The sequence below is a fragment of the Eumetopias jubatus genome, unplaced genomic scaffold (genome assembly GCF_037043125.1).
Source record: "Eumetopias jubatus isolate StellerSeaLion01/CBP00866 unplaced genomic scaffold, mEumJub1_p1.0 scaffold_4, whole genome shotgun sequence".
NCBI lineage: Eukaryota > Metazoa > Chordata > Mammalia > Carnivora > Otariidae > Eumetopias > Eumetopias jubatus.
The window spans coordinates 58,604,344-58,629,335 of NW_028274810.1; the positions used below are offsets into that span (position 1 = coordinate 58,604,344).

At 39.0% G+C, this 24,992-nt stretch overlaps 1 protein-coding gene across 1 annotated transcript in view; it reads left to right on the forward strand.

Annotated features, from left to right (window-relative positions):
• CUNH1orf87 (chromosome unknown C1orf87 homolog) overlaps positions 1–24,992 on the forward strand; it is a 78,325-nt gene that overhangs the window by 19,271 nt on the left and 34,062 nt on the right. Inside the window, exons 3-6 of the mRNA XM_028106730.2 lie at positions 14,438–14,578; positions 15,150–15,413; positions 17,804–17,925; positions 21,591–21,753. Of these exons, the coding sequence (XP_027962531.1) occupies positions 14,438–14,578; positions 15,150–15,413; positions 17,804–17,925; positions 21,591–21,753 (690 nt within the window). The remainder of the gene's footprint in view (positions 1–14,437; positions 14,579–15,149; positions 15,414–17,803; positions 17,926–21,590; positions 21,754–24,992) is intronic.

The window sequence follows — 24,992 nt, forward strand, 5'->3', positions numbered from 1 at the left end:
TTTGACTGTCTTATAAGTAGTTCTTGAATTTAAGGCCTGGTTGGAGTGGGATATAGTGTATCAGTAGAGGTGAAATGATCCATTGTGAACTTCTGAAGACCTCTGAGTTTTTACATAATTTTGTCTCTAGCATTAATGTATTTGTTGTTACTCCCCAAGGATGACCTTGGTAATAATATTATAGTAATAAGACACTTTAATATTGCCTGATTACTTTCAGGTAAATTTTATCATTTGCTCCTTGTAATTAACCCCTTGCGGTAGGTACCAGTGTTTTTTCTATCACTATGGTATAGATGATAAAACTGAGGCTGAGAAAAGTTGAAGTCACTCTTAAGTGTAGAGATAAGATGTATATACAGGGGTTCTTCTCCAGTCTTTTCCTCCATTTTTAAAAAAGTCATCTTTTTAATTATAAAGTATTGCATACTCATGTACAATATTGGCAGATGGAGAGTATAAGTTAGAAGAAAAGAAAACTCAATGAAAGACAAATAATATATTTCTTTCTCTTTTCTCTATACATAGATATAGAATGAGAATCATTATGTATATATTCTTTGTTATCCTGCTTGATTCATTTCATATTAAGAATTTTCACCCTGGCTTCAAAAAATGCATCCTAAGCATCATCTTGAATGGCTCTATGAGAATCATACTCAAAACGAACACTTAAATAGCATTTACTATGTGCTGGGCACCATTCTAAGTTCTTTACATGTATTAACTTACTACTCCCAAGCACCCAAAGAAGTAAGAACTCGTATTGTCTTCAGTTCATAGATGAAGGAACTAAAAAACAAGGTCAAGTGCCTGGCCCAGGTCAAAAGGCTGAGAAGTGGCAGAGCCATAATTAAAGCCCAAATCCTAAGTCCTTAATCACCAATTGTATTTATTCCTTTGTATGGGTATAACATGGCTCATTTAACTAATCCCTTACTGATGGGCATTAAAGTCATTTCTAGTTTTTCTCTTATAAATGGAAATTTGTTTCTTAACACTCCCTCTACCACATCAAGCTGTCCATTCCTGGTACAGATCCTGCATTCGCCATTATTGCAGGCACAATATTCCTTGAATAAACTGTTCTGGGACCTCCAAGATCTGGATTCTTTGCTAGCCCTGTAGTGCCAGAGGGAGATGATTTGCCCCTCCCCTCCCACAACTCAATGAGGCTTCTTGTGGGAGACTCAGCAGAGCTGACACCCAGCCACCAAATACAGCAAGACCTCCTGCGGGGTGTGGGGCCTGATTAATTGGTTCTGTCTGCCGAGTGTGTGGTGCTGGCCTGCCAGATGGCAGCCACATTTGTCTGGTACGGAGACCCTCATTACCACCTTGACTAAGTGGTAAATGGAATTCTGCTGCAATGAAAGAAGCAAACCAATCAGAACTCCTTCTAGATCCTTCTCCCTCACACATAGATGAAAATAAGCTTTCCTGCCTGGGATATAACAGGCAATCTGGACTGCCTGAATTTGCTCCAAAAGAAAAGTTGCTGATAAAGACTGAGCTAACGTGGGTGAGGACAGGCAAGTGTGAAACTCTTTTCTAAATTACAGATCAAGTTTGAAGAGTATCATTAGTTAGTAGGAGGTAAGTAAAGCTGAAAATGCTATGAGAACCCATGGTTTCATGTATCCGAGAACAGCAAGATATTTTAGAAATCAACAAGTACAAACCTTCACTTCAGAAATGAAGAAGGGGAGGCCCAGAGAGCTTAAATGATTAGTTTGAGGTCTCACAAGGCAAGAGCCTGGCTCTTCTCAACAGTAGCCCTAGAATCTTTTTTCTCCAAATTCTGTTCCTTATGTGTCTTTGAAAATACAAATATCATCTGTATTATTTCTCAGAAGCATCAGCTCTGCCTTCTCTCAGAAAATAAAAAAGAATGTGTGACTAGCTACAAACTCAGTAGCACGGTTTCAAAAATAAAGTTAGAGTGTGTTTTTTGCATCTGGCAGCATGAAAATGAAAGTGTTAGTGCTTTAATTTTAATAATTATCATAGCTGATTGGTAGTGTTCTTTTTGAAGCACTTTTGTGTGTTTTATCTTGTTTGTTCTGTATAGTAGCCTGGTGAGGTAGGTAGAGGCACATGATGTCATCCTCACTTTTAGGCAAACAGACGGACGTCAAGGACATTTCCACTTGGCTGTGCATTGGTAGATTCACCAGGTTCAAAACAGAACCTTTGATCTTGCTCTTCTCCTATGGTCTGTGGCTAACAGAACAGTCCCACAACTCTCCCAGTTACACCAGCAAGAAACCTGGGCATGCTTTCCTCCTCCCTTTCCCTGAGTCTAATATCACTCAGCCCTTTAAATTCTACCCCCTATATCTCTCAAAAACACCTTCCTAGTTCTGCTTCCTCTGCCATCATCCTAGTCAAACCACCATAGTACTTCGGCAAGATGATTTTAATTCTCTTCAAACTGACTGTCCTTTTCTATGCTTCCCTCTCTGTATTGGTCAGCTATTATAATATTACTACTGTGCAAGAAATCACCCTAGCATTCAGTGGCTTATGACAATAATCATTTATGCTCACATCTGCAAATACGAGCTAAGATAGCTTTTGCTTTTTTTTAAATTAGACTTTTCTAGGCTTGGCTCCAGATGGTAGATTTGGTTCAGGTCTGCTCTGTGTTTTTCTTATTGTTCTGAACCCAGTGAGCTCCTCAAAGCAAGTTCTTCTTATGGTAATGGAAACATTTCAAGAGGACAGGCTCAACCACAAGTAAGTTTTAAGTCTTTGCTTGTGTCATATCCATGAAGATCCATCCCACTGGCCAAGGCAAGCCACATGGCAAAGCACAATACCACTGGGGCAAGGATATATATTCTGCCTCTTTTAGGAGGAACTTCAAAAGTACCCAAGTGTGGCCACTACTTAAAACACTTAAAACCGTTGTTTAATCCCCTTTGCCCTGGTATAAGATGCAGACTCCTTGATTGCCATTCCAACTCACTTCTGTCCATCCTCTACTTCTCCCCCATACCCACCTTTCCCTAAATAACCTCTGTTTCCCCAGTAGAGTTCTGTTCCATTTTATCTTCTATGCTTTGCCCATGCTATTCCTTTAGTATGAAAATTTCCCTTCATCTTCATTTAACTCCTAATTACACTAGGGGCTCAACTTAGACATCAACCCTACCAAGAAGCATCATTGTCTGATTAAGTGCTTTTCATAAGGTACTCATAAATCAATCTGTAATCTGTACATTCCCCTATAGCAGTTGTTGTTATACTATGAAAATGGGCTGTTTCCTCTAATGTAACATTGTGTGTCAATTACACTCAAATAAAAAATTAATTAAAAAGCAGTGGTGTGAAGTAGGTGCTAATATCTCCATTTTATAGGTGAGAAAACTGAGATACAGTGACATTAAGTAATTTGCCAAAGCTCATACAACCAGTCGAGTATTGGTGGGTCTAGGATGTGAACCTAAGTAGTCTGGATCCACAGCACCAATTTTTTCAATTCCTTTTCATTATTGGACCCCACTCCTTAGGAGAAAAATTAAAACTCTCCCTAAAGAGAGAGGAATTAAATACCAAGAAACACTATTTTGTTGAGTAGAGTTGAGCACTAGAAACCACTATAGTATTTTATTTTTTTTCATTTTTTTAAAGATTTTATTTATTTATTTGAGAGAGAGAGAATGAGAGATAGCATGAAAGGGAAGAGGTTCAGAGGGAGAAGCAGACTCCCTGCTCAGCAGGGAGCCCGATGTGGGACTCGATCCTGGGACTCCAGGATCATGACCTGAGCTGAAGGCAGTTGCTTAACCAACTGAGCCACCCAGGCGCCCAACCACTATAATATTTTAGAAATATTTGCCCCGGGGCGCCTGGGTGGCTCAGTCGGTTAAGCGTCTGCCTTTGGCTCAGGTCATGATCCCAGTGTCCTGGGATCAATACCCATATCTGGCTTCCTGATCAGTGGGGAGCCTGCTTCTCCCTCTTCCTCTGCTGTCCTCCCCCTACTTGTGCTCTCTCTCTCAAATAAATATAAATTTTTAAAAAAAAAATTTAAGAAAAGAAATATTTGCCCCAAAGAACCAATTTTTGCCCCCTTAAGGACAACATTTAGAAAAATGGGTGCACTGGGGCGCCTGGGTGGCTCAGGCAGTTAAGCGACAGATTCTTGATTTCAACTCAGGTCATGATCTCAGGGTCCTGGGATCAAACACCTGCATCAGGTTCTGTGCTCAGCTGGGAAATCTGCATGAGGATTCCCTCTCTCTCCCTCTCCCACTGCCCCTCCCCTGCTCTCATTCTCTCCCTCTAATAAATAAATAAATCTTTTTTAAAAATGCATACACTACACTATAATGCCTCTCATAAACACATAATTTATGGTAAAATTTCTTGTAAATAAGTAAATACATCTTTTATAAATTAAGAAAAAAAAAGCTTCGTTGTCGCCTTCCACAAGTCTGTAAATCCCGAGAATAAGAATTTCCTTGTTCACTTTTGTTTCCAAAATGCTTCTCTCTATATATTAACCCAAAGCCTACATCCTATTTAATCGACAAACACTAGAGGCTTTCACATTAGAGTCTGGAAGAAGTCAAGAGTATCTGTTATTTCCACTGGTTTTTAATATTATGTTGCAAGTATTTGCCAATGTAATTAAACAAAAGAAAGCAATTAAAAGCATAATAATTAGAAAGAAAGAGGAAATACTATTTTCAGATGATAAGATTATACATATAAAATTTCAAAACAGCTTATGAAGAAACTACTAAAACACTAAGAGAATTTGGCAAAACAGGATTATCTCATCAATATATAAAAATCAGTGGTCTTCACATATATAAACAAAAACTAGTTAGGACAAAAAATGGAAGGCAGCATTTATAATAACAAATAAAAGCATAACTAAATTAACTAAATAAGTAAATAAATCAAATGCATAGTCAAACTTAACAAGAAATGTCCAAACCTTTATGCGAAAAAATATAAAACTCTCCTAAAAGACACAAGAGTAGATTTGAACAATGGAAAGGTATAGTATGTTCCTATACAGAAAAAAATTAACATCATCAATCTCTATCAAAATCCCAATGGCATTTTTTTTGCAGAAATATAAACCCATCCTAAAATTCATATAGAATCTCAAGGGACCCTGAAGATCCAAAGCAAACCTTAAAAAGAATGTACTTCAAAGGTACAATAATAAAAACAGTATAGTACTGGCATAAAGACAGATATAAAGACCAACAGAATAGAATAGGATCCACAATAAATCCTCACATATTTGGTCAAATGATTTTTTTTAACAAGGGTACCAAGATGATTCAATGGGGAAAAGATGACTTTTTCAAGAAATGTCACTAGAAAAACTGGATGTCTGCATGCAAATTTTGCAGTTGGACCCTTACCTAATACCATATACAAAAATTAACTGAAAATGGATCCATGACTTAAATACAGATGTAAAATGATAACACTCGTAGAAGAAAAAATAGGCAAAAATCTTCAGAGTGGACCTGACAATGATTTCTTGGGTATCACCCCAAAAGCATAGGCACCAAAATAAAAAAAAAATTTTTTTAAAGTTATGTGCCACAATACACAATCGATTGTAAAAAGACAATCCACATGATGGGAGAAAGTATTGGCAAATCCCATATCTGATGAGAGATTAATATCCAGAATACATAGAGAATTCCAAAGCTCAACAACCAAAAAACAAGCAATCTGATTTAAAAATGGGCAAGGACCTGAATAGGCATTTCTTTAAAGAAGATTTAAAAATGGACAATAAGCACCTGAAAAGATATTCAACATCACTAATTAGGGCAACGCAAATCAAAACTATAATGAGATACCACTTCACACCCATTAGGATAGCTTCAACCAAGGAAGACAAAAAACCAGAAAACAACAAATGTTAGCAGGGATATGGAGTCATTGGAAAGTTTGTACACTGTTTGTAGAAATGTAAAGTGATATAGCCACTGTGGAAAACAGTATGGTAGCTTCTCAAAAAAATTAAAAAATTAAAAACAGAATTACTATATCATCCACCTAGTCCATTCATGGGGATATACGAAAAAGAATTGAAAGGAGGGTCTCAAGGAGATTTTTATGTTAATAGCAGCATTATTCACAGTAGCTAAAATGGGGAAGCCACCCAAATATCCATCAAAGGTAAGTGGATAAGCAAATTCTGGGACATATGCACATGATGGAATATTATCCAGCCTTACGAAGGAAGGAAATTCTGCCCCATGCTGTAAAATGAATGAACCTTGAGGACATTTACTAAGTAAAATAGGCCTGCCACCAAAAGACAAATACCATGTGACTCCACTTACAAAGGATACTTAGAATAGTCAAATCATAGCAACAGAAAGTAAATTAGAGGCTGCCAGGGACTTGGGGGAGGAGGGAATAGGCAGTTATTGTTGAATGGGTATAGACATTCAGTTTTGTGTGATGAAAAGAGCCGTGAGGATGGATGTGGGGGTGGCTGCACAATAGGAATGTACTTAGTCCCACTGAATGGTATTCTCAGAAATGGTTAAGATAATAAACTTTATGTTATGTATATTTTACCACAATAAAAAAATCTTGAAAAAAAGTTAACAACATCAAGATGTTGATCCTCCCTGAGGTAATTTATAAATTTAATGTGATTCCAGTAAGAATGGTACTAGATTTTTGTTTCATTTTCTTTGGGAACTAGTCAAATTGATTAAACGTTAATTTGAAATAACAAAACCAGAAAAAAGAGTCAGGAATAGAAGAGCAATGGGTGTAGGACTAGCATTAACAAATATAAAATATAAAATCTCTATATCTAAAATAATGTGATTTTGGCACATGAATAGATAGGAGACTAATGGAATTGAAAAGAAAAATCAACAAACAGACCCAATGGCATATTGTGGTTTTGTATATAATAAAGATGATATTGCAAATTAGTAGGGAAGAGATGGACTTTTTAATAAGTAATGCTGGGATTACTGGATAGCCACAGAGAAAATTTTAAATTGGGCCTCTCATATATTGTACATACATATGCTGTACACTGGGATATATTCCAAATGGATCAGAGGCTGAAATGTAAAAGAAATAAACCTACACAATAGTGCAAGAAAATGGATGATTTCCTCTGTAATCTGAGACAAGGGGAAATTTCTCAACTGTGACTCAAAATGCAGATACAATAAGAAAAAAAGTGATAATTTTAACTACACATATATGTGGCCAGAACCACTGTGTACAAAGTGTACATACATACCCAATAAACTGAGGAAGAAATCTGCAATTTATATCATAGATAAATATATCCCTAACATACAGAATCTTCTATCAAAAAGAAAAAAGAAAAAAAAGACAGTAAACTATTAGAAAAATGGGCAAAACATAAGGACGGTTCACAGAAAGATAAATGTACATGGTCTTAAAGCATATCAAAAAATAGTGTTGCTCTTATAAAAGGAATATAAATTAACACCACCATGAGATACAATTTCTCACAATTACATTGGCAAAAGTCCAGAAAATTGACAATATACTTTGTTGGAAGGTAGAGGAAGTTTAAAGTAGAAAACCACTTTGGCAGGAAATTTGGCAATAATTAGCAAAACTACATATGCATTTATTTGTTGACATGAAAAATCTCACTTTCAGAAATCTGTCCCAAGGATACACTGGAAAAATGCGAAAAGATTTGTGCAGAAAGTATTCATTGTAGCATTACTTGTTACAAAAAAAACAAAAAAACAAAAAACTATTAACAACCTAAACTCTCATCCATAAGGGACTAGTTCCACACAGAGTATTATAAAACCTTTAAAACTATAAAAAGGAATGAAGAATATCACAATATAAACAACAGTTTTAAAGTATATAAATATCACTACCTATCACTGTATGGAGTAATCTAACTAGATATAGCATTAACTAAATGAAAGCAAGGTGAAGAAAAGTACACAGATTATGCTTCGAGGTATCTATCTATCATCTATCTATTGCTTATGTTTTTAAAAATGAAGGAATTAATAAAAAGGATTTTAAAAAGTGGTTATCTCTTGGGGATAAAGGAAAAATGTTAGAAGGATCAAAAACAGAAACAACCCATCCCTGAATAAGTCATTTTTATAGATTTGGCTTTGGAACCACATAAATATTTCACGTAACTATAAAACAAATTTAAAAATTAAAAAATCAATTCCTAAAAATCAAAAACAAAATAAGTTGGTGTTAGCTATCTATTGCTGAATAACAAATTGTCCCAAAACATAGCTACATAAAACAATAACCATACATCATCTTGCGCTGTTTCTGAGGGATGAGAATCCAGGAGCAGCTTAGATGAGTGGTTCTAGCTCAAGGTCTCCCCTGAAATTTCACTCCAAATGTCATCCAGGAATGCAGTCACCTGAAGGCTTGACCAGGACAAGAAGATTCACTTCTAGGCTTATTTGAGTGGCTACTGACAGAGGCCTCATTTACTTGCTGGCTGTTGCCAGAGGGAACAGTCTTTTCTGTATTTGGGCCTCTCCATAGAGCTGCTCAAGACATGGTATCTGGCATCCCAAAGATGAGTTATCCCAGAAAGATAGAGTGTGTGCACCCAATCACAGCAGTAAGTCCAATGTCTGTAATAACCTAATCTCAGAAGTGACACACCCTACTACAGTATTCTATTGGTTACAGAGATAATCCTAATGAAAAGGGGTGGGGGAAGAACTGCACAAGAACATGAGCCCTAGGAGGCAGGGATTACTTAGAGCCAGCCTGGAGACTGGGTACCACGTGAACCTATGTACTAATTGGCAATAAAACCAAAGAGAATGGAACTATTGTAAATGACTTTTTTAAAGATGTATTTATTTATTTGAGAGAGAGAGAGTATGTGCGTGAGCCGGTGGAGGGGCAGAGGGGGAGAGAGAGAGGGACTTCCCACTGAGTCCAAAGCCTGGCTTGGGTCTCTATCTCACAACTCTGATCTCACAGCTCTGAGATCATGACCTGAGCCAAAATCAAGAGTCGGAGGCTTAACGAACTAAACCACCCAGGCAATGACTTTAAATGACTTTAAAACATAATGACTTCACTCTGTGTCTCTAGTGGGATGTATACTCTAAGGAAAATAGTTTTTGAAAAACTATCTTCAAATGTTTTCAGTAACCATTATGTTGATATTGTTATTGTGTGTATGTATTGTAGAATAAAGCAAACGAGTCATTATCTTGGTGTTTTTACATTTGGGATTTCTGGTGTAGGAGAAATGAAATATAGATATAAGATTGATGAGATTTTATAAAACCCCAAAGACCTACATTTGAATTGGGAATATCAGTATGAACTCCTTTTAAGAAAATAGATTTCCTAGCTTTGTTCACTGAAAAAAAAACACAGAAACAATGACCAACCATATAGCAATGAGTACCCTAGCACCTGCATCATGTTCAGTAAATTCTGAAGGCTAATCCCAGCTTTGAGCCTGGAACATCTATTTATACCAAAAGCAATTAAGATAACAAACACCTTCCATGACTTGTCAAAAAAAAAAAAAAGACTTGGAATCTAACTTAAAATGGCTCTCACTATAAAAAAAAAACAAAAAAAGGAAATAAAGAAAAGCCCAAACCACTTATATTTTGGCTATCAGTAAACATAGCAATTATAATGATTTAAATGCATTATATATGTTTAAATCTCTAACTTTATAGTGATTCTTTAGAAAAAAAACAAAAATTCATTGGTCACCTCTGAAGAATGCTAGGGAACAAACTATTTTTAAAACTGTTAAATCAAAGGAGCATTTATTGTTTGCCTTTTCTATACAAACTGTATTTTAGATAATAGTTAATGACGGCAGTTTCTCTGTAAAAAAGTATTCCCATTAATCTATTAATAAATGAGAACTGATAATAGGATAAGAATATCATCATTTCCGAAACGCTAATGAAAAAAAAAAAAATGGACCAAAGCAAGACAACCTGACAGCATTTGTTTGCATGGGGCAACGTACCACCTATGTAACGATCTTGCTTAAAACAGCTGAATTTGAAGAAGATCAAGACCCTAGTTCTAGCTATTATTTTATAATAAATATATGGGACAGTTTGTTAAAAAGCATAGAAATACAAGCAAGGAAATCCAGACTGCGGAATATTTTGTAGGGCAGACAACACAGCTTCTTCAACAAATAAATTGCAAAGGAAAAAAGCTGTACAAAAAGGAGCGGGGGGATAGGAAGAAGTAGAAATTTAAAAAGATGTAAAAGATTGAAGCCAATTGCAATATATGGATCTTATTTGGTTCCTGTTTTGAATAGACAAACTGTAAAAATAAGATTTATCAGATAATTGGGAGATTTGGAACAAATGACTGGATAATTAGATGATGTTAAGGAATTACCATTTTTAAAAGTATTATAATGTTATCATGGTTATATTTTCAAAGAGTCGTTATCCTTAAAGCAGTGGTTCTCAAACTTTAGCATGCATTACAAGTACTGGAGGGCTTACTAAAACACAGATTTCTGGACCCCGAACCCAGAAATTCTCACATTCAGGGGTTTGGGGCTGGGTCTCAAGAATTCACATTCCTAACACATTTTTAGGTGATGCTGAGGCTTCTGGCCCAAGGACCCCACTCTGAAAACCCCTGCTATAGAGATGTATGCTGAAAAAAATGTGGATGAAATAATACACCATCTGTGGTTTACTTCCTTTCTGGTGGCGGGTGATGTGGGTATAAATAAAACAAGAATGTCAGTTGATAATTACAGCTTGGTGATGAGTATATGGAGTTCCATTATACTATCCTGGGCACATGTGCCTATGTTTGAAGTTTTCCATAATTATAACTTTCCATAAAGTTAAAATGTAAAGAAAATAAAAATTTTCACAAACATAAATAAAATAGTCAAATGATTAATTCTAATATTGTATTAGTTTAAGGTATATATTAACATCATATGTTAAATCTATTAATTTGGAAATACTGTTTTTTTTTTCAATTCTACATTTCTTGAGAAATCCTACCAAGCTTTTTATATGCATCTTTCTTGTTGTGTTTATCATCACTAGGATCCCTTTTTGAGCCATTTAACAGCTTTCTAGAACACTTCAACAACTTGGTCTAAAATGTTGAAGAAACAGAACTTTTCATATCTTCATTTGATGCTGTCTCTGCAGATTTTCTCCCAAGTCCCGGCTATGCATTGCACAATATTAAGACAATTTGTTGTGTTTACTTGTCTTGGAGGAAAGTGTCCACGGATTCCACAATATAACCGCTTTAAAATAATTTATAAGCAATCTTTAAAAAAAAAAAAAGACTTGTGTACACTCCTCACACTTGCAAGTTTCCAACACCCCAAGAAGAATTACCAAATCTGTGTTAGATTTCTGTGCTCCATTTGTAACAATTCCTCTAGGTAAATATCACAAAACTGGTATTATGCCCCAAACTCATTTCAGGCTATTGTGTCATCCACAAGCACTATTTTGTGATCCAAAGTAAAGCAAATGACAGAAACCTATACAACCGGAGATTTTATAGTTACTCTGGCAACTCCTGAAGTCAGAAACATGGTGATTATCTTAGTCAACTTTTTCCATTTTATCTTCTTTGACACTTTGTAGATACACTTGGTGATTGATGTCAGTGAAGAGAGAAATCTAGAGCCCCACTTAGGCTGGGCCTGAACAAGTCATCATCACCATTCTGAAACTGTGTTTCTCTATTTGCTCTTCCAATTTGGCACTGTTCTTAAATGCTGGGAGTCAGCAGGACACAAAACCGTTCTGGCCCACACAGTGTTCACGCTCTATTGGAGGGAGATATACAGCAAATAGCCAAAGTTCTGGGGTTCACATGTAATACTCATTGCTCACAGCAGTCCTGGGAGTAGAATATATATTCCTCTTTCCATAGGAGAAGCCATAAAATTTATTCTGTGATACTTAGGCTGAAAGATCTATGAGGGCAGGAATCCTACCTGCCTTGTTCACCTGTATCCATAGTGCTGACAACGAAGGCACTCAATAAACTTTGGTGTTTTAAATGAGAAAAGGGACACCTTTACTCCATTGGGATGATGAAGTATTGATAAATGCTCCTTTAGAATACTGCAATATAGAAGTGCATCAATTCTCAGAGGCAAAAAAAAATTTACATGTGGCTGAAAATGGAAATGTTTTCTATTACAAATAATTTCCAATGAAACATACTGATCTAAGAAGTACCTGAAATGCCTAGCCAATTATTTTACAGGATGAATCTGCTTTGTGGACTGAATGAATGTGGAATCTCTCTCATCCTGGGGGTAGTGGTACAAAGCAGGGTTCAAGTCTTATCTGCACAATTTACTAGGGGGTAAATTTGGGACAACTCTGACCTAGTCTTAGCTCTACTGAAAACATTTCTGTGGCTCCCATTTCCCTCAGAAGAAAGCACAGAGGCTAATCGGACTTGAGGCAATTCACCCCCTTTCTCCTATCTCCCTCTGCAGCCTTAACTTTTGCCTTTTTCAAAATTTAAACTATGCCCTGGAAGTATTCCTCTCTCTTTTAGGAGCCTGCGTGTACCTTTGAGGTTTTCAATATCCAGTTTCCTTTTCCTGGGCCCTTTCTTCTTCTCTTCTCCTCCCTCCGTACTCGTTAGCATATCCAAATCCAAACCTAACTCAGGTTTCAAGCCTAGACTTAAATGTCATTGCCTCCAGACCTGGACCACCAAGTCCAGGTCAGGTGGACCGGTGGACAGTTCTGACAGTGACCCTCACTGCTCCATACAGTGCTGTCACGAGTATTTGCTGTCCCCTCACCATCTGCGAGCTCTGTGAGAGCAGGAACCAAATCTGTTTTGTTCACCGTAGGGCCTATCACCCTGCCTGGCCCAGGTTAGGCAAGCCATGAATATTTCTTAACTAATATTTAATAAACGTACTTAACTTCTGAAAGCCTTGGATTTCCAAATATAAAAGGATGCTGACACTACCTCCCTTATAGGCTTGTTGTAAAGATTAAATGGAATGACATAAACAAAGCATCCATATGGTGCCTTGTACAGAGTCTGTGCCCAATAAATGTCTTGTTATTTTTATGCCTATTCTAGAACTCTTTGCCACTCCTGCTCGCTCTTCGCACTCTAGAGAGCCTCTTGATTTTTCTGTAAAATCCTTCGTGACTATAAAGCACCTGTAGGTTGCTATCCATACTGACAGGTTATTTAACGTGCCTATCAGTTGAGTACAGACATTCAGTTTTCAGTGAATCATTCTGATAACTGTCTCCTTTCAATTGTCTGATATTAAAAATAACCATGTGTCTCAATTTGTACCCAAAATGTTATTTTTTTTATCTGGTATGACAAGGTAACAGAGTGACAACTGCTTTTGAAAGAATAGTTTCTTAACATTTCCCACGAAAAGGGGGCATGAGACAGCATAGGATCACATGGGGAAGCACCAGGCTCAGTCAGGAGGCAGAAGTGAGGGGAAAGCACAGGCTACAGCCTTTACTGAGGTTTCCAGGGGAAAGGCAAGGCAGGGTAGGGTAAACAGCTTAGGACTGTCTAGTCTGAAAAATTCCAGCAGGCTTTGAGCCTAGGGGCTGTCCCCAGCTGTCTAGTATCTGGACTGGGTTGATTTTGGGCAGGGGAAATATTTGCTTGGAGAGAAATTAATTAACCCTGGGAAGGACAGTCTCTTCCAGCCAGCAAGGCTGCCCAAGATGTCAAAACATCATAAAATCTAGAAAATTAAAAAAAAAACATAATTAATATACCATACTCCATACTCCATTGCAAGAGGGAATGGTATTTTATCACTGACCTTTGTTCCATCATTTATTCTATTGTAACCTTTAATAATATTGCTCTTAGGATATAACATGCTGGGCTTTTTAATCTCTTCTATTCCATTCTTGACAAAACTTACAACTGCTTTTGCTGCCCTTCCTCAACCTGCTAATTAAAACAGCCTAAGGGCGCGCCTGGCTGGCTCAGGCAGTAGAACAGGTGACCCTCAGTCTCATAGTTGTAAGGTCAAGCCCCACTTTGAGCATGGAGCCTACTTAAAAAATAAGTAAATAAAAATAAAACAGCTTAAGGATACTCTTACTTCTAATAAGAACTTTACTTTTGCCTATGAATACCTTACATTCTACCTATTTTTCCATTGTCTGCAACAGACACCTTCTTTCTTGCACAAGTGAAACAGCATTGTTTTATTGTTAATATATTTGTCAGATGTTAATCACATAATGCTGAGACTGATGTTGAGGCAAGCTTTATTCTTTGGGGACTGAATGATTCAATGACTATATGGGCTGAAGTCATTTGGAACTGGGAATGTGTTTTAAGAGATTGGTTCCTCACTCATATTCTCCCTTCTTTCCTCTTTCTCTTTTCCTCTCCCCTTCTGATCCTTACTAACATTTGTCTTTGTTTCTTTAAGATTCCCAGCCAGGCAAATGCCCGCTGCAGCTCGGTACCAACTGGAGACCGGTCCCTGTCCTATATCCATGGCCTCCCCAGGAGAAACATTAGAGACCGGCCCTTGGAACAGATGGCAAGGGACAGCTCTGACCAACCTGAGGTACCTATACTAAGACTGGACTTGTTTTCTATTGTGGATGAAGAGTATTATTTGATGCCTGTAGATTTTAATGTGGAGCAGATGAGACAATCTGAGGATGGACGGGGGGACATCAGAAGCCATATGTCCAATCAGCTTCCAAGAAGCTCCCTGGTGAGCTCACAGGCAAACCTCAAATGCCTCACCTGAACTTCTCATCTTTCTCCTACCTTCTTCCTCCCAGATCCAATGGGTCTCTAAGACTTGGCATTCTAAATTCCCTTATAATTAAAAAAATATTTTACAGAAGACCTGTGATATAACCTAAGGAGCCTTCTAACAGAGTATGCACTCTAAAATGATTTGCTTCTTTTCTTCTCCTGAAGGCAAAGGTCCCGAGGCATTGCAAACTAATGAATACACCCAGATTGAATTCCTGCTTCCAGTATTACCAACTTGTCCTGTTCTAGGCCAGGCCTGAAAGTGGATGCTCTGATACAAGTCCCCCTAGGCTTCTGCTTCCTTGCATTGGCCTTCAGCCTTTTTATTTTAGAGCCCTGTTAATTTATTGTTCCTGTTGCTCTTGTGTCAGGATTTTGGCCAGAGGCCAAGTGGAACAACAAGAGAAGATGCTTTTCTTCTTGCCCTGGTCAGAAGAGAACTCAGATCATGCCCTTTGAGTTCTGGCTTACTAGAAAATTTCCAGAAAGAGCTGAAGACCCTGGATCCTATCTCTTCAGGATTTCTTCTCCAATCTCAACTGAGCCGCCTTTTCTTGAGGCATGAAGTCCCTCTACAGTTACCAACAGTCACGATCCTTTGCCAGAGATTTTCTAGGAGGGACTCTCCAGAAATGGTACAGCCATGTTGCTATTTTAAGTGTGGGTTCGTTTTTATTTTATTTGTACCCACCAGAGTAATAGAATTAAAAGGTTAGTTTCTTTCTTAAAAATAACCTTAGTATTACTATTGAACCCTAAGACAGAAAGCTTATTTTTATTCATATGTGGAAATTTCTAGTCAGAATAGACGAGAATAGAAAATAGTTTAAGGTCTCTTAGGCCTGCTTGATTTCTTTTTCAAAGACTTGCCTGTCCTGGCTTTCACTGTCTGCTCCTAGCACTATTGGGGTGGTGTTTCAGATTTAGGATAATGGGCTCACTTGAGTCTCATTGACAAGTTGGTCAGTCTGTAAATTCTGAGATAAGAATGGTTAATTTGCCCAGGATGTATCAGGACAGTTCCTAGAGGATTAGAGGTGGGGGGTATCTTTGAAATATACTATGACCACCATTTTACTAATTAGGAAACCAAGACCCACAGTGGGGTAAGGAAATCATGCAGTGCACCCAGAAAATTAATGGTAGACCCAGGGCAGAGATAAAGGCTCCCCAGTAACAACTCCACGGTTCTTGCTCTGACCACTGCACTTTCCAAGCTTACATTTGTGGGTGGATACAAAGCACGGTCCAAGTGCAAGCAAATTCTAGAGGAATATATTCTACAATAGGAAAAAGTAATAGCAGTGGGTAAATCATGAGTGAGCATGTGCTGATAGAAAACCAGGCCAGGGCTCCTGGGTGGCTCAGATGGTTAAGCGTCTGCCTTTGGCTCAGGTCCTGATCCCGGGGTCCTGGGATCGAGTCCCTCATCGGGCTCCCTGCTCAGCAGGGAGCCTGCTTCTGCCTCTCTCTCTCTCTCTCTCTCTCTCTCATGAATAAATAAATAAAATCTTTTTTTAAAGATATTTATTTATTTGACAGAGAGAGACACAGCGAGAGGGTGAACACAAGCAGCAGGAGTGGGAGAGGGAGAAGCAGGTCTCCTGCAGAGCAGGGAGCCCGACATGGGGCTCGATCCCAGGACCCTGGGACCACGACCCGAGACGAAGGCAGCCACTTAACTGACTGAGCCACTCAGGCACCCCAAATAAATAAAATCTTAAAAAAAAAAGAAAGAAAGAAAAGTAGGCCAAAACCAACCTCATAAGGGTAGTATGAGAATTTAGCAATATAACAGATGCAAATTACCTCGTCATGAGCTTAGCATATAGTAGGTACTCAAATAAATGTTAGTTTTTTCTCATGCCCATCTCTAACCAACTATAATTAGTTGTATATTGATGATAAGTATTTAGTGATACAATGTCACTTAGTACAACCACTATGAATCTTCAGTTCCATCAAATTCTCTGGCCTGAGACCAAGTTTATATCAGAACCTTATATAGCTTCCCTCCCCAAATGTTACCTCCTCCAGCACCCTGGAGTTGTCTGCCCACCAGAGTCCCTAGGATGTCATCCAGACCAGCAATGGAAATGGACAACATTCCCTCAGTCCCTTCCTGCGGGCGGGGGGCAGAAAGCGTGTGTGTGGTGGGGGAGGAGGGTCCTCGAGATTCTTCACTTAACTTAATAAAGCTTTGTCCTCAAATAATCTGCTAGATATATCGAAAAATAAGCCTATATTTTATATAATAAATATATAAGAGATGTGAGAGAGAGAGAGAGAGAAGCTAGAGGCTAGGTTAGGCTGTAGTAACAAATAGTCCCAAAGTGTCAGTGGCCCAAAACAACAAAAGTTTCTTTCTCACTTACATTTCCATAGTAAGTCAGTCACAGTATTGTCATTTATCTTAGCTCCAAAATCCAGGCTGATGAAGCAGTAACTCTGGTGTATTTTTGGATGTGCTGGCAGAGGGGGAAAAAAGAAAGCTCTGGAGCATCTTGTGTGAGCAGTTTAATCCTCAACCAGAAGGAACACATGTCACTTCTGCTCACAACTCATTGTCCAGAAATGTTCCCATAGCCCTACCCAACCACAGTGCAATCAGGAAGGGAGAATAATAGGAATATTTGGTAAAGAGCACTAATAATTATTATACTCTATTTTTTAAAACCAGTTTAAAAACTTTTAATGAAAGTTATTTTTTTAATATTTTATTTATTTATTTGAGACAGAGAGTACAAGTGGGAGGCGCAGAGGGAGGAAAGAGACTCTGAAGCAGGCTCTGTCCTGAGCTCAGAGCCCGATGCAGAGCTCTATCTCATGACCCTGAGATCAGGACCTGAGCTAAAACCAAGAGTTGGATGCTTAACCAACTGACCCACCCAGGCACCCCTTAATAAAAGTTTTTTATTAAAATATTTCCAAAAACTCTGTCTCAACAGGCATTTCACTTATGGGCTTTTCTTTCTCGTATGTGTACACTAAATGAGGATGTTCTGTTTTCCTATTGCATTTTCAGGTGAATTATGGAAAGCTCCTCTGGTTTTTAAGAGCTGCAGCTTTAGATGATCCACAGCAAAGCAAAGAAGCTGTGGGCAGCAACCCGAGGAAATCTCAGGGTTGTCATCATCATGGCCAAAGGTACTTTCTTTCTTTCCTTGGGCATAGCGTTCCTAGACTTCTAGAACTGGATGTGATTTTGGAGGCCATTCACCCAAAAAGCTCACCCAGTGTAGAATTACTGTGCCCTTCACCTTATGCTTATCATTTCCTCTCTCTCTCTCTCATAGACAGGCCAGCACAGAAAGTTATTTGCACCAATTGCACAGGTTTCTTGAGATCAAGCATGTGTCTTTTTTTATGAGGTTGCCACATGACAATGAAAACCCTCATTATAGAATAAGAAATGATTGTGTACTGATGCAGAGCTCCAGTCTAAAAAGTGTGATTCCAGAAATATGTTTGGTCAATGAACTTCTGGCTTACAGGCACTAGCAAAGAAGGGTTTCAGGTACCAGAATCAATAATGTAATCTCAAGGGAAAGAAATGACACAAAGTAAAAATAGGATGTGAGGAGTATCTTTAGAGAGGAGGCACAGTAGAGCATGATAGTCCCTGTGTTCTCCAAGAAAGTTGACAAAGTGCAGTGGTTAGGGGCATAGCCTCCATTACCAGAATCCTAGGCTCAGTTCCTATTTCTGCCATTTAATGGCTGTGTAACCTTGAGCTAGTCACTTACCCTCTCTGTGCTTCCATTGTGAAATGGGAGCCATAAGAGATTTCCCTTCACTTCATAGATTTGGAAAGTAACTTAACGCAAAGTTCTTAAAAACAGTATCTGATACATAGGAAATGCTATGTAAGAATTTTTTTTTAATTATTTTTAAACTATCCTACCATAAGACACTCTTTTCAGTTACAAATAATGGGACACAGTGGTTAAGAGCCACGGTATTGGAATTCATCACTTCACTCTAGGAAAGTAGTTTCCTATAAAAATGGCCCTGGGCCAAGTGTTGGACTTGCTTCCTTTCTACAGTGTGCCCTTTTCATGCCTTTTTATACTCATTGAATACCAGCTGCTTGCCAGGGACACCTTGCCGGGCGCAGTGAATTCAGAGGTTGGCAAGGCCCAGTCTTTCCCTCAAGGCTCAAAGGGCAAAGAAAGACACTGCCAGGTGGGTACACCAGTCAAATTCTAGGAGCAACTGTCCTATGGAGGGCCCTAAGCCCCAGAAATATTTAATAATCAGCAACCACACTTCATAAAACACAGACAATTAGATCTGGGCCCTGTGAGGTGCCACTGGCAGATATGGGTCTTAATGAGTCCTGGACAGGAAGGCGTTCCTGAGCCCTAGAGTACCTTCTATCTCTCTGTCTTTCTGTGGTATGGCCCCACAGTCCTTTCCCTGCCTGACGGCCACTGTATTTGTAATTACTCACTTGACATTTGAGGTTAGTAATAGTGTCTACCCTGGCCAGCTTGGTGTCCAGCATCGTTCCCGGCCCATGGGAGATGCTCAATGAATATTTTTTAATGTAATTGGCTCCTCCAATTATCCACTTGCAGAGACATCTGGATACCTACTCTATAAAAATGGTGCACAAAGAGATCACTTTGAACTCATCAGAGAAGGTGCTGCTTTATACAAACCAGACAGTGTGTTTGTGGAAGTGCAGAACTGATGGCCTATAATGAACCCAGGGTCTTTTTTAATTAACATGCTGCTCAGGAAAAGGCCCTCCCATGTTCTGTCAGGTAGAGCCTTTAATGGGGCAGCTCTGTGATGTTTAAAAAGCCTCCAGCATCACCTGTGGCAACAGCTCTCCTCACCTAAGTTGGACCAGATGAAACCACCTCCCACAGCAGGTTTCCTAAGAAACCCCACCAGCTGAAGCAAATGGGTTCCATACAACTCCTGCCCATTTCATACTTGCATTTCGGATACAGGGGCCAAAGCCTCACGAATTCCTACCCCCAGGAACTGGCATTGCAAGAAAAGGAAAGAGGAAGGAAAACTTGCGATTCAGATCTGGGACAGACACATCTGATTGGCAAGGTCTGGGTCATGGGCTCTCTCAGCAAAGAGAGTCTCGTAGAGCACATAGCTGGCATTTTCCCCTGCTAGACTGAGAGGCAGACTCCTGAGCTGGAGAACATTCTGAACTGGGAAGGAGGGTGCAGAAACTATATGACCCAAATAAAGACAAACAGCCACTCCTTCTTTCCTGTACCAAGCTTTCAGAAAATATGAGCTGTTAGGCCAAAATTCAAGTAAGAGTCACAGAGCAAAAAGAAGATATAGGAGGACCTGGGTGGCTCAGTTTGTTATGCGACCATCTCTTGATTTCAGCTCAGCTCATGATCTCAGGGTCGTGAGATCAAGCCACACATCAGGCTTTGCGCTCAGCAGGGAATCTGCTTGAGATTCCCTCCCTCCCCCTCTGCCTCCCCTTCTGCTTCTCACCCCACTCACGTGTGCTCCCTCTCTCTCTCTCCCTAATACAAATAAATAAAATCCTTTAAGAAAAAAAGAAGATACAATATGACCTCTAGTAAAAGTTAAATACATATAAAAATAATCAATTCCAAGTACTGTACAAGATCCCCAGGAAATAGTAAGAAACAAAACAGACTTGAGCCACATCTGATGGAGCAGTCTAGTAGGGAAGTCAGACATGAAACAATAGGTAAAGAAATAAAGATGTGATTGCAACCTAAGGGAGACTTATTTAGGAAAAGAACAAGGAATTATGAAAGAGCTGATCAAGCATGGGGTGCTGGAGCATCACTGAGGGCCAATTAGCACCACTTCCCAGATCGTCTTTCAGTGACATCCTTTTTGTAGTTTGAAGTTGGCCATGGTGGGAGTACTTAAACCATGAAAATTAGTAATGCAACAAATCAGGGCATTATCTTGGACAGCGGGTTGTTAAGTTTACTGACACACCACTGAAAGGAAGCTGATTTACAGGAATGGGGGTTGGGAGATGTCAGAGACTGTCCCTGTAGGGAAATGGCATTTTACGTTGAGACAGTGGAAATTAGGAAAAGCTTCACTGCCAAGAAGATAGTTCAGCTGGATCTGGAATGACACATCATTTGAATGCTAAATGAGTAAACATCTCAAACTAGTTTCATAAAATAAATGACTCTAACACTTTATCACCCTTGGGTTTTCACCTATTATTTAAAGTAACAATAGTCAGTGAGATAAACCATCATAATAATTACAAACATTTGCAAGATCATTATTCCCAAAACTTTTCTCGGTTTTCCAGATAAAAATTGCGGAGTCAAGGAGAACACAGGAAGTTCACTTGATTCAAGATTTCCTTCTACAGAGAGGTTCCATGGTTATAGGGGATCTGGCAGGATCCACTTTGCTTTGCCTGTGGCAAGGGTCAGTTTGGAAGTTTGACTTGCCATCAATAATTATCTGGGCTTAAGAGAAGTAAGATCAAGCAGCTAAAGTAAACTACTGTGGTCACTTGTAATTGTTCCTCTCAACCTGGAAAAAAGAGTGAGAGTGGATTACAAATTTTGGTTTCTGTTCTAGCCGAATTGGTTGGTGCCTCCTGGAGAAGACTCTAGTGGTCAGTAGAATGGAACAGATTGGAGATAATCTATGAAATCTCTATGTGCAGACCTCATGACCAGGTTCCTGAGACTTAGGAGACCTTACTGGGTGGGTTCTCTGGGTTCACGGTGTATGTCAGGGCTGAGAGATGTGGTATGAAAACATGCAGCGGCTTTGGGTGGATCATGTTTTCACAGGCTTTCCCCTGACCCTCCATGCAGTACGACTCCTCGAGATGCCAGCCTTCGGTCAGAAGTGGGCGAGGACCTATTGGAGATCCTGATGGCACTAAGGACAACCCATGGAAAACTCGACCTAGAGGGCCTCAGTCTGGGTTTTCAGAAAGAAGACCACTCTTTCTCTGGCTCCCTGCCCCCCGTGAAGGTAACGAAATTTAGAGTTCCGATATATTTGTCTCCAAAGCCTACCTCAAGGTCTAACAGAAAGCTCAGTTATGATCTGTGTTCTGCCTGTGGATGACATTATACAATTGTTTGTTTTCTGTGCCTGAGAGGAGAAAAACAAAGGCAAAAAGGAATTGTAGAATATGCAGAATTGGTCCAGGAATTACTTACACGGGGATATGTTCTATGTTAATAATAGAGAATAGGATAACACCCAAATAATATTTCATAATGGATAACAAATATTTTTTCCAGGGCCAAATGTTCATTTCTCACACCCTCTACCACCTTCCAGTGAGATCAGCGTGTGGTATCCCATTCCTTAGAACACCCAATTTTTAGGAACTAATGTGATTTATTGCTGATAGAGATTAGCATGCTGTTTAAGAGCATTAACAGTGCAGACGTGTTTTATGGAAGAGGATCCAGAACCATATAAACTCAAGTGTTGTCTTTAGCCAAACAAACCCTAGTCATGAGGCTACCTTGTATACAGGTAAAGTAATAATTATGACTATTACTACAATTTCATCAACAACAACTTGTCACCACCAGACTTTATTGAGTTCTTACTAAGTGCGAAGCACTGCACTAAATGCTTTATTTACATTCTCTCATTTAACATTTACAGATAACTACAAAATCCAGATAGATGTTATAATACCCATTTAATGAAAAATACTGAGTCTCAGGCCAATTGAATCACCCAAGGGCCACAGCTAGCAAGCAGCAGAGCCAGGGTTCAAAGTACAGTAGAGTACTGGATATTAAGAGCCAGAATTGGAACTCTATTGAGCAAAAGATATCTGGAATTACTCTTTGAGTCCAGGATATAAGACTTAGAATTCCAGAGGAGTAGAAGGGATTTATAATTGCAGGGAAAAAAAAAAAAAAAAAGAAAGAAAGTGCTATAGAAAAGATTGGAAAATGCCTTTCATCTAGGTAAACAGGGGTTAGAATTGAGAGAATTAAGAGGAGCACATGACATTCTACTAAGAAAGTCAAGGACACAGGATGCTGGAAGTGGATTCTTATTCCAGGACAGAAGCAGCTTTCTCTGTGCTTTCATTTGCACAGTCAGCTAACCATGCAAAGGCAAAGGTCATGATAGTGTGTACATGTGTGTGTATGTATGTGAATATTACACATGCAAGTATGTTTCACTGGAAAGAGGGAGAGAGAGAGCACACTGCAGGAGATTCCACACAACATAAATGGCTTTTATTGTGTTCATAATATCAGTGGAAATAGAATAAGAAGCAGCAATTCTTTGTTAGATTGGAAATTACATGATACCATCAATGAAGCTTGAAAGTTCTCAGGTGATACTAATAGAATAAAACATAAATAAATTATGAATCAAAATAAATTTGCTTAAACTCTTTGAGTCTTCAGATTTTTCAGCTGGAAAAAAAACAAATAAACTGGGTTTCAAATATCTATCTCCTGCATCTATTGTGAGGATTAAACAAGGTAAGTATGTGAAGGCACTTACCACGCTAATATATGAGGCACTCAGTAAACACTAGTTTCTTTTTCATTATAAAAAAAAAAAAAAATCAGTATTTGGTTAAATTATTACTCAAAACAGCCCAAGGAAGGAGGATATTTCCAGGGTCAAGTGATGGCCACATTGAGTACTGGCTATCAGAGCTGGCCCTGAAAGCTTAAATTTGTGGTTCATATCCAAGGAAATGGGGCACATTTTCCTTGAAGCTGGTCTGTCTCTCTTGAGCCATCTGGCATCTCTTAAGACATCTGGAACTCACTCAAAGTATATTGCAGTCTGGGAGGCATGTAAAATAGAATTCTGTTTCCCCAGAACGTGAGACAAATTGAGGCCCAAGGGACATTGGATACAAAAAGCAGCAGCAGCTGTGCCCGCACATTCATGTTCCTAGACATAGGACTTCAGGGTAGACAGGGAAAGGCTATGAGTTGGAAGGGCTTCTCTTTTTGAACAGCAATTCTTAATCTCCTTGGAGTGTAGGGGAAAGAATCACAGACCTCCTTAAGTTTCTCATGAAATCTATGCACCCTGTTGTACCCTTGTGTGGTTTTTTTTTTTGGGGGGGTGCCATCCTCATCAGCCATTTCAGAGGGCTCACAGATCATCTGTAGCTTCTCAGATAAATAAATGCAGTCTTGAAGGATAATCTGTGGGTCTTGCCACTCAAATGAATGAAACTTTCCATTCTCAATGAATAGTCTAAAAACATGTCAAATATCTACCATCCCCATTCTGTGGACTCGGTCCTCCTGTTCCTCTAGCCCATCTTTGATGCAATGATGGATTCGGCAGGATTGCTGAGGCAACACAGATCGACATCCAGTGTTCTGAGCACTATAATACGCCACTAAGGACAGGAGACTATTATGATTTCAGTTCCTGAGTTCTCCAGGAGCTCAGGGGAAAGATGACATTTTAAACATGTCACAGTTCTGTATGACAAATGCAGTGATGGCAGTAACTTGGAACACAGAGAAAGAACAACAAGCTAGCCTGGCTCAAAACCCCTCCAAAAAGATGATGCAAATACTAAATCTTAGAGGACAGGTGAATTTGGCAAAGAATTAGGAGGAGGGGCAGAGGAAGGGATGGGAAAAGGTATTCTAGGTAAAAAGAACAATGTGAAACAGGACTGAAATGAGAGAGAGCATGGCTAATTCAGGGAACTGGAAGTCATTCATACAGACATAATATAGTGGGGGTGTGGTGGCTGGGGATGGTGGGAGATGCTGCCCAAGTTGATGTTAGAATGGAAACTAGGAGCCAGTTTATGAAGGGGCTTTCGAAGGAGCTGAACTTTATCCTGAAGGCCCAAAGGGATCATCAAAAGATATTAAACAGTGAATGATATGATCAAATTTGAAATTTGAAAAAAGCAGTCTAATGGAATATGAAGAATTAGAGGTCAAGAGACCCTTTAGAAGGCTATTCCAATAATTCAAGCAAGAAGTTAGGAGGCTTTAAACCAGGCCAGTTAACAGGAGAGATAGAGATATTAAGGAGGTAGAAAAGTAGGTCTTGGTGACTAACTAAATATGGGCCCTGAATTAGGGAGAATCAAAAATGACTCCCAAGGTTCTGGCCTTGGCAACTTGGTGAGTGGTGGTACCATTCTCTGTGATAGAAAACAGACAAGGAGTAGCTTTGGAGGGGTGGAGGATGGGCTGAGGAGCTCAGTTTTCAATACATTGTTCTGGGTTGAGAGATTA